Genomic DNA, 13,719 nt, shown 5'->3' on the forward strand with positions numbered 1-13,719 from the left:
TACAATTATGATGTATGTCCTGTTTTTTAGCCCTGATGAAAAGAGTATTGGGCCATTCTAATGAAATCGCACCATGAAACTGCAGCTTACGAAACAGGCTTAATATACTATTTCCAGAGCTTTCCACTGATAATAAAATATCTTATCAGCGCTGTAACAAAGCCTTCAAACCTGTTTTGCCCTCTTCCTTGCGTCATCCAACAAACGACCTCGCTCCACAGACCGCTGCACCAGCTTCTCCCAGCGGCCTTGCACGCTGAGCAGCAGGTTCTTGATCAGGACCACATCCTGCTTCTGGCTAAAGTACTTCAAATGCGTTCCTGTCTTGTCCAGTTCAATGATGTGGTCCCTGTAGGAGTTCACCTCTGTCACAAACATCTGCACAGTGCAGAGGGGAGAGACCTTTAGGTTAGGTGTTTTAACATCGAAAGGGTGCACAGGCTTTTTAATGGAGAGCAGAGGTCATTTAATTTGCTGTATGACAAAGCCGGATGGAGAATTAGTCGATTTTGAGTATGATACCAACATAATTTATCATTTTTCACTGGCGTCACAGTAGAGGGATTAAAGCATGTAGCTCCATTAAAACGCTTCTACAAAGATACAACGGTCACAAACCAAACTAAAACAGTTGTACATCATCATTCACTCGCAGAGGATGCAGGAAGAGGAAGCATTACCTTGTGCTCATCGATCTGAAACATGATGGTGTCCAGTATTAGCGAGGCAGGGGAAACCATGTGCAGCGTCTGCTCCGCTTGGGTCAGCCAGTTGATGAAGTCCTGCAGAGAGTTGTGGAAGTCCGTGGCCAGCGTCAAGGCCTCTTCCAGTTTCACCTGCAGACACAACACATCATCAGGCCCCACGCGGAGAGACAGAGACAATCCTCTGAGCAGAGCCTGATTACAACCTGCTAAAAAAACAAGCACATCGGTTGCCACAACACGAGATGAAGAGGAGGTGATAAACAAATACATTTCCAATTTGTCTCACTCATGAGCTCTATTTAAAGAGAGGAAGTAAACATCTCTGGAGAGGCTGATGGTGGAGCCGAAAGGGAATGATGAGCTTTTAATTCAATGAAAGAAACATCCGCAGTGACTGGGTCGCTGGAAAACATCCACTGGCCCAGGCTCATCACATGGCTGTAACTGCTGTAATAAAAAACCTGATGAGAGTCATGGGTAATAAGATGTCTTTGTATTCTGGGTTATTTTGAGTTTTGTTAAATATGGAATTCAAATTCAATAGACGACAGTTATTCTAGTATTCTGTGCATGAAATTCAGCCCAGCAGACAATGTGGCGAGTGGCACATTGCTGAAGAGAGATTTGCCAGCGGCTGAAAGATTTACCCGCCTTTGAATTCCTGGGAACGGGACCAAAGCAAATGGGGAAACCAAAGCAAAATGATCCCGAAGGCTTTCAAGCAGACAGAATGAGGCGCTCCATATCTGGAGTGAGACTGGCAATGGGAGAGGAGATTTAACTTTTTTGTCAAGTTAAATTATGTTTATTTTATGCGTCAAGAAAAATTGAGATAGGTCACAAAGGAATAACACAGAAACAAGATGTCAGTAAGGGTAACAGGGTGATTTATCACTCTTTATCTTGGCTCACATGTTAGCTTAGCGTTACTATTTATGGTATGCGCGGCATGTGTGTAACGTACGAGAAGAGACAACAGTTGTCCTCCAGTAAGTTGCCTGCTATGTGCTGGAGTGTGACCACATCCCGCGTGCCCCTGCTGACACGCCGTCCGTACACCCCTCATTACTGGCCCCGGGGATTAGAGGGCTTAAAAACACAGCGTGGTGGCTCAAATGTACGCCATTGATAGCTCCTATCAGCTCCTCAGTCCGTACCGTTCGCTCAGCGGACTTCCCCTGCACAGCCTCCCACTTGTCCTTCAGGTTGGCGAGGTCCTGTTCCGTGTTGCTGTCTGGACCCTCGGGTGTTACTGCGAGCATCTGGTGGCCCTTGTTCATCAGCTCCTGATACAGCTCCTCCTTCGCCTCAAAGGTGGAACACAACTCCTGCAAGAAAATGAAATCAGACGTGAGGGCGTGTTTGCATCGCTCCGTGTTCGTTTAGGTAAACAACGTCTGCAGCGTCTGAAGTCGATGGGATGGAAACGTGAGCACACTTTAGTTTTATGTTAATCCAAATATATTCCAAACAGGATAAGTCTCTGAGGCTGGTTCCCACCAGAGATCCCTCGGTTACTGGCTCCATAAACGGTCTCTACTATGCTTCTTCGGGGGAGATTGTTGTGACTGTGATCCCCCCCCATTAAAGAAAAGGAGAACAAAGAGGGGACACATTCCTAAATTCCTCATAGTCAAACATGGCTGGATCGATTTGACACACTTTTTCTTTCTCTTCCAAATAGGAGATGCAAGTAGTGTAATTCGCAGCGTCATTTAATTTTCACACTTCAGATAAAACAGAGAAAGGACATCGTCGTCTCATTTACAAGCCTGCCATCTGCATGCAGGCTTTCATATTGTTAAACACGTACCAGATGGGCGTTAAGCTGCTCCCGCGCCGTGTCTGGTAAGCCTCCCACAGCCTTTGATGCCAACAGCTGACGTTCTGTGTCTTTCAGCCATTGCTGCATATCTTCTATCTCACCATGGAAACCCTGGGCCTACAACACAAAAACAACCTGAGTCAGGACAAAAGGTGTCACACACACTCACTTTTAGCAGACTATGGCTCATAGAGGAGGATTTATTAATACCTTGGATTCATTCAGCTGCCAGACGTTGCTATTTCGTAGTAAGAATTAAAATGTGTAATGAAATGAAAAGTGAAAAATTAGAAAGGGGTGCTATTTAAAATGAACTGTTAAGTTGGCTTTTGTAAAATAGATTGGAAAAGAAACCTGCTTTGATTGGATTTTTGGGCACTTCTTTTTTATTAATACTCAACTTGAGACAGATTATGTGTTAAAAACATTTGCTAAATAAAATCCAGGAAATAGTTATCTTCTGATATTCTCCTTCATATCAAAGCACCCCCCTAGAGTCAAACATTTTAAATAGAAAACAGAAAAGGGGAGGGGAGGAGCCAGAAAAAGAATCCCTCCTCCAAAAAGGACTAAATGATGATAATTGAGGACTATTAAGTACTGATATTGTTCGTACTTGAAGCAGAGCACTCTGCAGCTGTTGCTTCCTCTGTCCTGTCTTCTCCTGGATGGCCTTCCACCGCTGGTTCAGGTTCTCCAGTTTGCTCTGCAAACCAGAAGCTTCCTCTCCAGCACTCGACTCCACCAGATCATTACCGGCCTTGTTGACAGTTTCCACTGTTGCCTTGTGAGCCGACACATCATTCTGTAGAACCTGTAGAGATAAGGCAACCATCAATAGAGAGATATTGGGGGGGGGGATTGGGGAGCAGCATGATATGCGAATCCCTCGGTCATACGAAGGCACTTTTAACTTCTGAAACGTGTTTGAATTTTTTAATTCGGACAAAAACCCCAATGTGTTGTCGTACGTGATGCTTGGCGAGCTCTATCTCGACAGCTTTGGGGTCTCCTCCCGCCTTCCTCTGGTCATTGAGCAGCTCCTCAGTGTGGCTCATCCAGGCCAGCAGCTCGTCCAGTGCATGCTGGAACTGGCCCAGCGCCAGAAGGCCTCCCTCCAGTTTGTGCTGAGTTAGAGACACATTAAGCCATTAGACATTGCAATGCGTGAAAGCACAGGCCATGCAGACAGTGCAACATATTCCACAGCCTTTGAGCCATTGGTGAGTTTTTTTTTGTTGTCTATGAAGATGATTCTGTCTTTTCCCCCCGACCTGTCGGCTGATGATCTTCTCATCCAGATTTTCCCAGAGCATTTTGAGCTCTGACATTGGCTCCTGAATGGCGCACCGATCGGCCTCCTCCGTCACTTTCTTCAGCAGGAGGCCTGCCTGGTGGTTCAGCCGCTCCATCTCGATCTGCAGCTGGTACGCCTCTCCTTTGAACTCCTGAAACACGCAGCACACACAACGGCTCAACCCGGTCAGTCGACACAAGTGCAAGGCTTTGAGGAAAATACACTTGACCCTACTGGCCCAGTCTTCAGGACAAGATTTGTCTCGTCGTACATTAAAGACAGTGTGAATACTTTATGAAGATAATTTACAACAACATAAAAATAACATAAACAAAGCTGTTGAGAGATATCGTAGAGCTTCCGTAACAAGGAATACTGCATTCGGGAATAAGTGCATCGCTAACACAGAGTTCAGACCCTAAAAAAACATAAAAGCAAGATGGTACCTTGAGTTCTGAAATCTGCTGCTTGACGGTTTCCAGGTCCGTACCGACAGGTGACATTGAATCCAGTTTGCTCTCGAGAATATCCACCCAGTCAAACATACCCTGTGTGCAAGGAGGGAAACCATTGTTACTGGGAGAAAACACAGCTTAGAGCACAGGTAGTCAGGTTTCACATCTCGTGTTATGCACCAAATCTCACAGTTGGTCTGTATGTGTATTTGTACGGTGAACATTAGGTAAATAAAATAAAATAAAATCAGCACTATAGAGAAGCTCTGAAATATGTGGTTTCTACAAACTAGCCGGCTCCTTGTCCCGTTTAACGTTCCAATGTACGTGTGTGTCTCCATAGACAATTATATTCTATAATTAGTTATGCAATGAAGATAGATATAAAGGTATGATGAGCAGAATTAAGATATTGTGTATTATTATTAGGATTATTTAAGATCATTCACTTCAAATACATTGCAGCAGGAATAAAAGTACCTGCAGGCCATCCTGAAACTGCACAGCAGCCTGCATGGCTTCCTCCAGCCGCTCCGCTCTTTCCTTCCAAGTCTTATTGAGATTTTCCCATGCTGAGTTCACCTGAAAATAATTACACGAGTAGATCAACCAAAGCCATATGCAGGCAAACGAAAACAGCATGGACACAGCAAGTGAAGACAAAAAAGTTTGTCCTTAAATGTTATCTATTACCTCGTCTAGACTTTTCTTTATGACGGGCTTATCGGGTTCCCCGCAGGCTGTCATAAGCTCTGCACCCTGGTTTTGGACCACATCAAGCTCCTCCTGCAGCCCATCGATCTCCTCCTTAAAACCCTGTAGCAACCAAAAAAGCAGTTGTCAAAACAAAGAAGTGCTCAAACACAATTCACTATCCACAGTTGGATACAGAAAACGTCTTTTTTTGGGAACTGTTTACCTCGACAAACTCCTGCTGCTGTTTGACAACCGAGGGGTCGACCCCGGGCTCCTCCAGCTCTCTCAGCAGGTCCTGGCTGTCTTTGATGGTGACGATGAGGGCGCAGTGGTCGCACCAATACTTGTCGGCCATGTCCATCACATCCAGCAGCTTCGCCTCCCGCTCATCCAGCAAAGCCTGGATGTCGTTCCAGAGGAACACCATCTGGTCCAGTTTGTCTTGTACAACTTGTGGGAGACAGTGAAAAGAACTCAAGTATCAGCTGGAGAAACAAATTCACATATTTACAGGTTTAATGAGAGAGAGTTTGGGTAATTGTGCCAAAATAAAGAATGGCCTCCTGTTTAAGACACACCTGGAGGAGAGCTTGCACAGTCCGGTGAACTAAGTTGTCTCATCCAAACCTCAAATGAAGCATTTTTAAGAATATATTGCGCATGTTGTGATAAGAGAACAACACTGTTTCAGTAGACCTCTGAAATGTGTCCTGCTATTGACCTTATTTTATGCTTTTTTTATGTCTTATTGGCTCTCATTAATCATCCCAAAACCCTTTTGAAGGAGTAGCCCTTCTGCCCGGATGAATTGATAACAAAGTAAGACTAAAACAATTAAAATGGTTTAGTATACCTTTGGCAGACAAGTCCTTGTCTGATCCTTCAGATCGTGCGATCATCTCCTCGCCTCGCTGCCTCAGTGTCTCATAAGAGGGCTGCAGCTTCTCCAGATCCACAGACACGGCTTTATTTTCAGTAATCTGCTCCCTGATCTTATCCACCTCCACAGAGATGGACGGCGGCTGCCGCAGGCGTTCAGCGATCCGTTCCAGGGATTCCAGCATCGGGTCAATTTTATCATGGAACTGACGAAGAAAGAAGAGAGAAAACAGCTCAGTTTAAAGATACACTTCATAATGTAATATGGACACCCACACACAAATGTTTGGCTCTCCCAGAAATCTGGCCGAACAGTGTTTATGAGAGAAACTTGTGTGTGACGTGTACAGGGAACACTTTCATATTTTCTGACAATTCATATAATAGAAAATCAAAAAAAGAAGTAATAATACATGAATGACACATTGATCGTTGAAGCACTACTTATGACCTCTATTTGAAACCCATAGTTTGATCATCCATTTTCAGGCATAATCCATTTCTTTAAAACATAGCAAAAAGGCCTGGAAGTACTTGTATAAAATGCCCCTCACCTGCGTGGATTTGGAGATGGAATCATCCAAAGTAGCAGCCCTCTGCTTGACATCGGCCTTGAGTTTGGTGTAAAGTTGGTCCGTAGCTGTGTACTTCTCCCGGATGGGCAGTCCCTCCGCTGGGCTCAGTTCTAGAAGCTGAGGCCCGGTCTTATTCATTTTGTCGATGTGGGGCTTGTGCTCTGCAATCAGCTCCCGCATTTGCTGGAGAGGATATCACTTTCATTAACGTTATCGTGGCTGGAATAAAAGTGTCGTGCTGAACATTTCCCGTTGGCTTCATACCCGGAGTTCCTCTTGCTGCAGCTTGAGTGTTTCGTACTCGATGGAGGGGGGCGGTAGCTGGCTGAAGGCGCTCAAGGTTTCCTGAATCCACGGCCACATCTCCTCATAGGTCTCCCAGAACTGACTGGCCAGAGACTGGGCTCGCTCCAGCTGCAGACAGCGCTCCGAGTTCAGCTGACTGACTGTGCTGTACTTCTCCAAGAGAGTCTGGATCCTGGCCTGATTTGGAAGAACAACAAGACCCGTTAACCTCTGTTCATGTTCTTAATGAGTTCTAAATGAATCATCCCCCCTTTCAAAATTGGAAATGAACTGTTTTCACCTCCAAGATTTCTTTCTCGTCTGGGTTTTTGCTGTTCATGATGGCCCTTCCTGTTTTTGCAATGTGATCCACAGCGTCTTTGTGTCTCATGATGTCCATGGAAAAAACCTAGAAAAACAGGTAGACCGAGTTTTGCTTGATGTTACAAAGCAAAAGCTCTGCTCTGCTCGGCACGCGCACAGAAACACACAGTATGATAGGCTAACCTTCTGGGCCTGGAGCTGGGCTGTGGTTTGGTCCTGCTCCAGCCTGATCTCTCCCATCGACAGCAACTTCCTCTCGGCTTCAGTCAGCCAGGAGAGTTCGGCGTCTGCAGCCTGCTCAAACTGGAAACAGACAAAAATCATTTTACACCGCGGTAAATGTTTCCCACTCAAACGGACGACAAAGGGAAATCGCATCAGATGAGGAACAATTGGAGGAAGAAAATAGAAAGAAGGGAGAAAATCCGAACGAGCTGTTACCTGCTGGGACTTGAGTATGTCGGCATCGATCTGTTGGACCTGCCGGGTGCAGGTGTCGCACACGGCGCCGTATCGCTCGTTATCCTCAGCCACTAGCTTTTCCAGACCCACACGCGTGTGCCAGGGGATCAGATCCAGCAGAGAGCTGCTCAACTCATTCAGCTTGTCCATCACAGGTTTTTTGTCTTTGCTCTCCTTCAACAAGGCCTGGCCAAGAGCACGTAGAACACATAAAACACCAACGTTAGCACAATAAATTACATTTATTTGTAAAGAAGACATATTTTATGATTCATTTTCCTATTTTTTAATTTATTTACCTTCTGCCTGCTTTGAGCATGAATGAGCTGCTCGCCTGCTGGCTGCTGATCAGCAAAAGCGCTGACCTCATCCTCTACTTTTTCCAGCCAGGAGCTAAGGTCCTCATGGGTATGCTTCAGCTTAGTGGAGAGACCTAAAACCTGCTCCAATGTCTTCAAAACGCTGTCGCTCAAAGAGTTGATCTCTGCGTACTTTGCTTTTATTCCGTCCAGTTTGCCTTGGATGACAACCACCTCATCACCTAGAAAAAGTAATTCAATAATGATAGATTTAAATCAAGGAGTTTTGTACCTCTGTTTTGGTAACGAGAGGTAACTCAGCTCTTATGTGTGTGAAAAATACTTTTTCTACCGTTAAACTACTTTCTGAATAAGGGGAGAAGCCCTGTGATGTGTATTATAGAGACAGAACTGTTTGCCGACTTTTAACACGATCAAGTGCGACAGGGAAGTCATAAAGTCGGACGTGCCTGTGGTTTGCTTGAGAAGCTCCATCCCGTTAGATATGGCTTGATCCACGTTCTTCTTTCTCAACGTAATATCACTTTGTAGCTCCTGGAGAGGAAACACATCCCCCAAAGTCATTGCGAGTGACAAAGAAACGTACCGCTGTAAAGAAGCTGTGGTGCACAAACAAATCAAAATCAAGTGGAACGCGATTGATGAAGCGTAGATGAAAGGAAAGCAGCGAGGCCCGTGGAGGAGTGTATACCCATTGTTCTGCCAGCTGCTTTTCAAGAACTTCTATTTCGTAGTCCTCCACAGACACCTCGCCCAGCCTGGAGTGCACCTCGTTGAGCCAGTTCATGAGGGCCACTTCGTCCTCTCCAAACACCTGGGCGTTTGCAAGAGCCTGCCGCAGCATCTCGGCTTTCCTCCTGCATCGCTCCTGGAGCTCTATGTAACCCGCCTGGGCCGAGTCCAGTTTTGACTGCACAGACTCCTTTTCCTCCCCCGAGCTCACAGTCTTGAGCTTCTGACCGAGACTGACGGCCTGTAACAGGTCTTTACTGTGATTCATAATCTCCTCCTCTAAAGCCTGACCCCAGGGGATGGAAACCAACCAGGGAAATGGGACAAACAAACAAAAAAAAACACACACACAAAAAAATATGAAAACTGATATTGAATGAAAAACAGAATGAGAAATAATACAAAAAAATCACAAACTCAAAATGACGAGCAAACTGAATACACACACAGGATGTAAATTGGATGGATATTACCTTATGCTGAGAAATCTGATCTTCCAGCTTGGACGTCTCGGTGCCGATGGGTTCAGAGTTGGCCAGGTGTTTCTCTGTAGCAGCGAGCCACTCGCTGAGGGGCTCCAGTGTGTCGTGGAACTGCTCAGAGACCGCGAGGATGACCTCCAGTTGCTTTTGCCTGATTTGTTCATGCAGATAGTAAGAGCAGTGGATTGGGAGCAAAGAAAGGTGATGGAGAGAGCGAAAGTTTATTTCAAGTTTATTTGTTTGATTTGAAAATGTTGAATATTCCATCCCGACATGGATTAATCTGTACATCTTACCCTAAAGTGTAAGTGAAGTTTTACATTCATTACAAGTCTTAGTATTTTAATAAATTATTTCTAAATTTTCTACATATAAATCTTGGCAAAAACACTTATTCAATTCAGGGAACAAACGAAATCTGAGGAGACCTTTTCATTTGGAATCATACGGAAGCATTGCAATTAAAAAGACGCTTAACATTACAGTGTTTTGTACAGACCTGTTTTCAGCTTTCTTGAGCAGAGTCTCCCACCGGTGCCCCAGGCATTCGATCTCTTTTGCAACTTTATCTCTATCCACAGACTCCGCTAGTTCTGCAACCCGCTCTCCCTCTTTTTTTATCAGCTCCACTGTTGGCTTTCTGTCATCCAGCAGTCTCTGTAAGAGCTGTCAAAGAGTAGTTGGCCCCATTTAGTGATTCATTGAAATAGACCTGTTAGTGTGTGTCTCTGGGTTTGACACCAGCTTACCTTCTGCTCTTGTATCTGTGCCTTGACGACTTTGAACTCTGCAGATGGGGGTTTTTGATTGGCCATGAGGTCCTCTGTGTCCGTCAGCCAGCTGAGCAATGACTCCAGAGCATCCTGGAACCTCCCGCAATGCAACAAGGCTTCATGCAGCTGGGCCGAGCGCTCCGCAATCTGCAGACCACAGAGTAAACAGAGATGCCACAATTTAAAGCCAAATTAGAACTGCGCCCAGTAACTCATCAAAGGGTGAAGCTCTAACAAATACTATGAACAGATGACTCATTGCACCGACAATAGCTCTTTATAATTTCCATTACAAAGACCACTTTTCAAAAGCGAATATAAACCAGTTAGACCGGTAATATAAAACAAATAACCTTCTTATTGAGGGTATTCCACTTTGTGTTGACTTCCTCCAGGTCATCCTCAAGCTTCTTGATGCTGGTGCCTTTGGCAGCATTTTGGATCAGGCTGTGACCGAGGGAGCTGATGTCTTGAAGCTGCGTCTGCAGCGGCTCAATGTCCTCTTTCTGAAAAGCCTAAAGGCATGTGGAACAAATCAGAATAAGTATCTTTTAAATGCTGTAATTAAAGTGTCATTAGATTACAGTTACAATGCAGAGATTCAGAGGTTTAATTACATTTTTGATAACCAATAGAATATTTTATTATTTCTGAACAATCCCCCCTTTTTGGAGTTTGCAATGTATTTTACAAAAATCTGTCCCCTGAACCAATTATAAAAATATGACAATAATTAATTAAATAGATGATTTCAAGCTCGGTTCTATGAAAGTTGTCCAGAATCTTAAGACATACTAAAATCAAGCTTTATTAACAACTCCCTCACCAGTGAGCAGCGTCTAGAAAAGCAGCTTTAACTATTAAATCACATCTGTGAACAATCACACAGACAGACTTTAAGGCTGAGCTAGTAAGCAGAATCTACTTATACCCAGAGTGTAACCAGATATAACAAAAAAAAAAATCATGTAGAGAGGCATAATATCTAGTGGACCAGCTAATGAACAAAAAAAAAGTGAAGAAAGAGGCTTCTTTGGGCACCTGAGGGGAGTAGAAACCCATGGGGTTCATTTCAGGACATGCATCTATGGCATTCAGTAAGGCCTCTATCTCCTGCTCTCCTACATGCTGGAACGTCTGAAAACTTTTAGGCAGACAGGCCTCCACCGATTGCAGAAACTCCTCCAGCTCCTCCATGTTGTACTTGGACGCTCCTTGTTGCACAGTACATGGTTCTGTCTGCTGGCGTCCCTCTACGGATTGAGTTTCAGAGTTTCCGCGCGTCTCTGGCTGCGTCACCACCACGCTGACCAACTCACAGTCGTCCTGACACGACACGTCCTCTAACAGCTCGGCGGTGGAGAGCTCGTCGTAGTCTGTCAGCGTCCTGGAACGCCACCCGGAGCTGTCGTTTGGAGTCCTAGACGCTGATCCTGAGGACGACCTCCCTGTGGAGAATTTGCATTCCCCGTTGCTGAGGGCGTCCTCTGCATGTACGTCCACCACCCCAGATTCTGTCTGCCGCAGGCCCCGGACCAAGCTGCCGCTGTGGTAGAGAGGCCTAGTGTGCCTTGCCGGTGAGAAAGGGAACTCCTCCTGCCCTGAGCTGAGCGACCGGCCAGCTCTCAGGTCGCCGGACGTATGCATCGCCTCCGAAGACGAGAGGCTTCTCGTGCCAGGGCCTCCCCTCTTGTGGGATCTATGTGCATGGCGCTCCCTCTCCACAGTAGGGCTGTACAGACCCGAGTCCTCTTCAGACGTCAGCGAGCTGGTCATACTGGGCCCTCTCCTGGCGTCGATCGGCCCTGGCCTCTCGACACTCCTGGAGCACAAGGTGCCACTGCGGCTCGCATACTCGCCCAAATTAGTCGGGGCGAAAGCACGCCATGAGCGTCGATGATGCGGGTGGTCCTTCTTCTCTCCTCCGTGAAGACGCAACTTAGGCAGCACAGCGTCATTCGCCCTGCTCGTGTGCCCGTTGAGCCGAAGGCCACCAAAGACGACGCGTTCGTCCAGCGCGGCGCGTTTGCGGGTGCGCAGCTCGAATGAGCTGGACGCAGAGAGCGCTCCGTTTCCACAAAGGCTGGCGAGGTCTAACGTGCGGTGAGTGTAAGGTAGGGTGCCTGTAAAGTGCCGTGAGGAAAGGCTGCCTTTAGAGCCTGAATCAATCTGCTCGTTGAGCCGGACGGTGTCATAAATGGACCTCTGGGGCACGTAGCAGTCGTCAATGTTCAGGTCCTCCTCCTCCCCCTTCCCCACACAGGAAGGGTTTTGTCTGAGGCAATCTGGTCGGCTCAGCGGTTTGCCCATGACTAAAACAATTGTCCCAACTCGCTACAAAGAAATAATTAAGGACAAAGTGAAATCCGTTGAGGTAAATGTTGCTTTAGTGCACAAGGAGAAATTCAAACAGGGGGACAAGGTGACCAATTTAAACGAGAAACAATTGTGTGCAAAATCATCTCCTTTGTAAATGAGAAGCTATAAAATAAATTAAATGTTTCTACTGGTCAATATAAAACATTGACCAACAAGGTTTTGGAAATACAAAATTTAAAACAATATAAAATCCTTAATCCTAAACAAATGCTAGGACAGTATAGCAGCGTAATAATCCGTATTAGGAATGAAAATCCAGTCTTTCAATCCAGTCCTCTATTCCCAGAGGCTCTTATCCCAGCATTGACAAAACTTAAAAACTGTCCCTCTGGTCCAGAGTCCTCCTTTTTTCGTGATATCCTTGCAGCATCGATGCGAGCTTCAGGAAATTCTTCAGTGCAAAGTGAAAATATCCACAGGCAAGACTCTGTGGCAGTTCTGAGGAGAGCTGGTACTCCGGGATAAACATAAAAGCCAGCCCTTTCTCTCTCATCGCTCCCTCGCAATGACAGACACCCTCCTGGCAGAGCATTTCATGCCCCGCCCCCGCTCATTATTCAGGCAACATCTGCCACAACTCCATTTGTGCAGAGATACGCTGCGGCACATGTTGATTGGTGGACACATGACCCTTTTTTTCCCCCTCCTTTCTAATTCCCCCTTATGTCGGCATGGCCCATATGACTTCACTTCTAAGCCATCTTCTGCATCCTGACACAATCACACACTATTCTTTTTTTCATTCAATGACTGAGGGAATGGGGAGGGGAAGCGATGCGCACCAGCTTTTCAACTTCGCACAAAAAAAAAAAAACAGACCAGCAGGCAGCAGCAGCTCCCACTCTGATGACATCACGCTATGCTGAAATAGATACACATTTTTCCTTTTTTCGCCCTCTGTTTTTTCTTTTTTTGCGGACGGTTGCTGTGGACCCTGCAGATATTCTTAATTACCCTGGAATGCTGAGGGAGGCACAGGTCCCAGGTAATTTAACACCGACGGGTCTGCCAAGTGCATGAAGGCGCTTTTTTATGTTCAGTGACCAGGGAAAGAGAAGAATAAAATTGGGGAGACAATGAAGGGAATTTATTTTGTTTCCCGGGATTGTGGTCAGAAGCGGAACAATCCCAACCTCTTTGTCCAAATCTGGACACATGAGATGAGACGCCGGCAGAAATGTAAAGAAAAGCAGTTAAGATGTGGGGAGAAAAAGTGACGTCAAGCCACTGAAACCTGCATACTTTTGAAAGTATAAATATACGTTTTACAAATCATATTCCTGGCTGTGGCAGGTTCCTCTATCTCCATTTTCCCTCATGTCTTTCATAAAGACAGTATGAATGCTGCATTTCAAGCACTGCACCCAACAGAAGAACAGCCCATCTTTAGTTACTCAGGGGGTAAAACATGTGCTGTTCTTTATATTTGTATGAAACTGTAACTTAATGAAGCAAAATTAAACTTTGAGGAAAAATTACTGGATTATGAACTGACAGCACGGTCTGATTATTCTATGAATCAGTTAAT

The 13,719-nt window shown here is 45.6% G+C and overlaps 1 protein-coding gene across 21 annotated transcripts in view; it reads right to left on the reverse strand.

Annotated features, from left to right (window-relative positions):
• Window positions 1-13,719, reverse strand: part of dst (dystonin) — an 86,637-nt gene that overhangs the window by 11,639 nt on the left and 61,279 nt on the right. For 17 of the 21 annotated variants that reach the window (XM_037465463.2, XM_037465446.2, XM_037465462.2 and 14 more), the window contains 24 exons: window positions 10,166-10,327; window positions 9,789-9,959; window positions 9,539-9,705; window positions 9,031-9,190; window positions 8,517-8,843; window positions 8,275-8,359; window positions 7,805-8,046; window positions 7,485-7,691; window positions 7,227-7,346; window positions 7,021-7,128; window positions 6,699-6,917; window positions 6,414-6,617; window positions 5,834-6,065; window positions 5,204-5,430; window positions 4,978-5,100; window positions 4,765-4,866; window positions 4,276-4,377; window positions 3,807-3,980; window positions 3,504-3,659; window positions 3,149-3,346; window positions 2,521-2,649; window positions 1,865-2,035; window positions 681-836; window positions 172-378 (listed from right to left, as the gene is read on the reverse strand). In XM_037465463.2, the coding sequence (XP_037321360.2) occupies window positions 172-378; window positions 681-836; window positions 1,865-2,035; window positions 2,521-2,649; window positions 3,149-3,346; window positions 3,504-3,659; window positions 3,807-3,980; window positions 4,276-4,377; window positions 4,765-4,866; window positions 4,978-5,100; window positions 5,204-5,430; window positions 5,834-6,065; window positions 6,414-6,617; window positions 6,699-6,917; window positions 7,021-7,128; window positions 7,227-7,346; window positions 7,485-7,691; window positions 7,805-8,046; window positions 8,275-8,359; window positions 8,517-8,843; window positions 9,031-9,190; window positions 9,539-9,705; window positions 9,789-9,959; window positions 10,166-10,327 (4,149 nt within the window). The remainder of the gene's footprint in view (window positions 1-171; window positions 379-680; window positions 837-1,864; window positions 2,036-2,520; window positions 2,650-3,148; window positions 3,347-3,503; window positions 3,660-3,806; window positions 3,981-4,275; window positions 4,378-4,764; window positions 4,867-4,977; window positions 5,101-5,203; window positions 5,431-5,833; window positions 6,066-6,413; window positions 6,618-6,698; window positions 6,918-7,020; window positions 7,129-7,226; window positions 7,347-7,484; window positions 7,692-7,804; window positions 8,047-8,274; window positions 8,360-8,516; window positions 8,844-9,030; window positions 9,191-9,538; window positions 9,706-9,788; window positions 9,960-10,165; window positions 10,328-13,719) is intronic. The other 4 variants (XM_037465458.2, XM_062566761.1, XM_037465455.2 and 1 more) reach the window with 1 other exon arrangement.

This window comes from Pungitius pungitius, chromosome 13, assembly GCF_949316345.1.
Source record: "Pungitius pungitius chromosome 13, fPunPun2.1, whole genome shotgun sequence".
Lineage (NCBI taxonomy): Eukaryota > Metazoa > Chordata > Actinopteri > Perciformes > Gasterosteidae > Pungitius > Pungitius pungitius.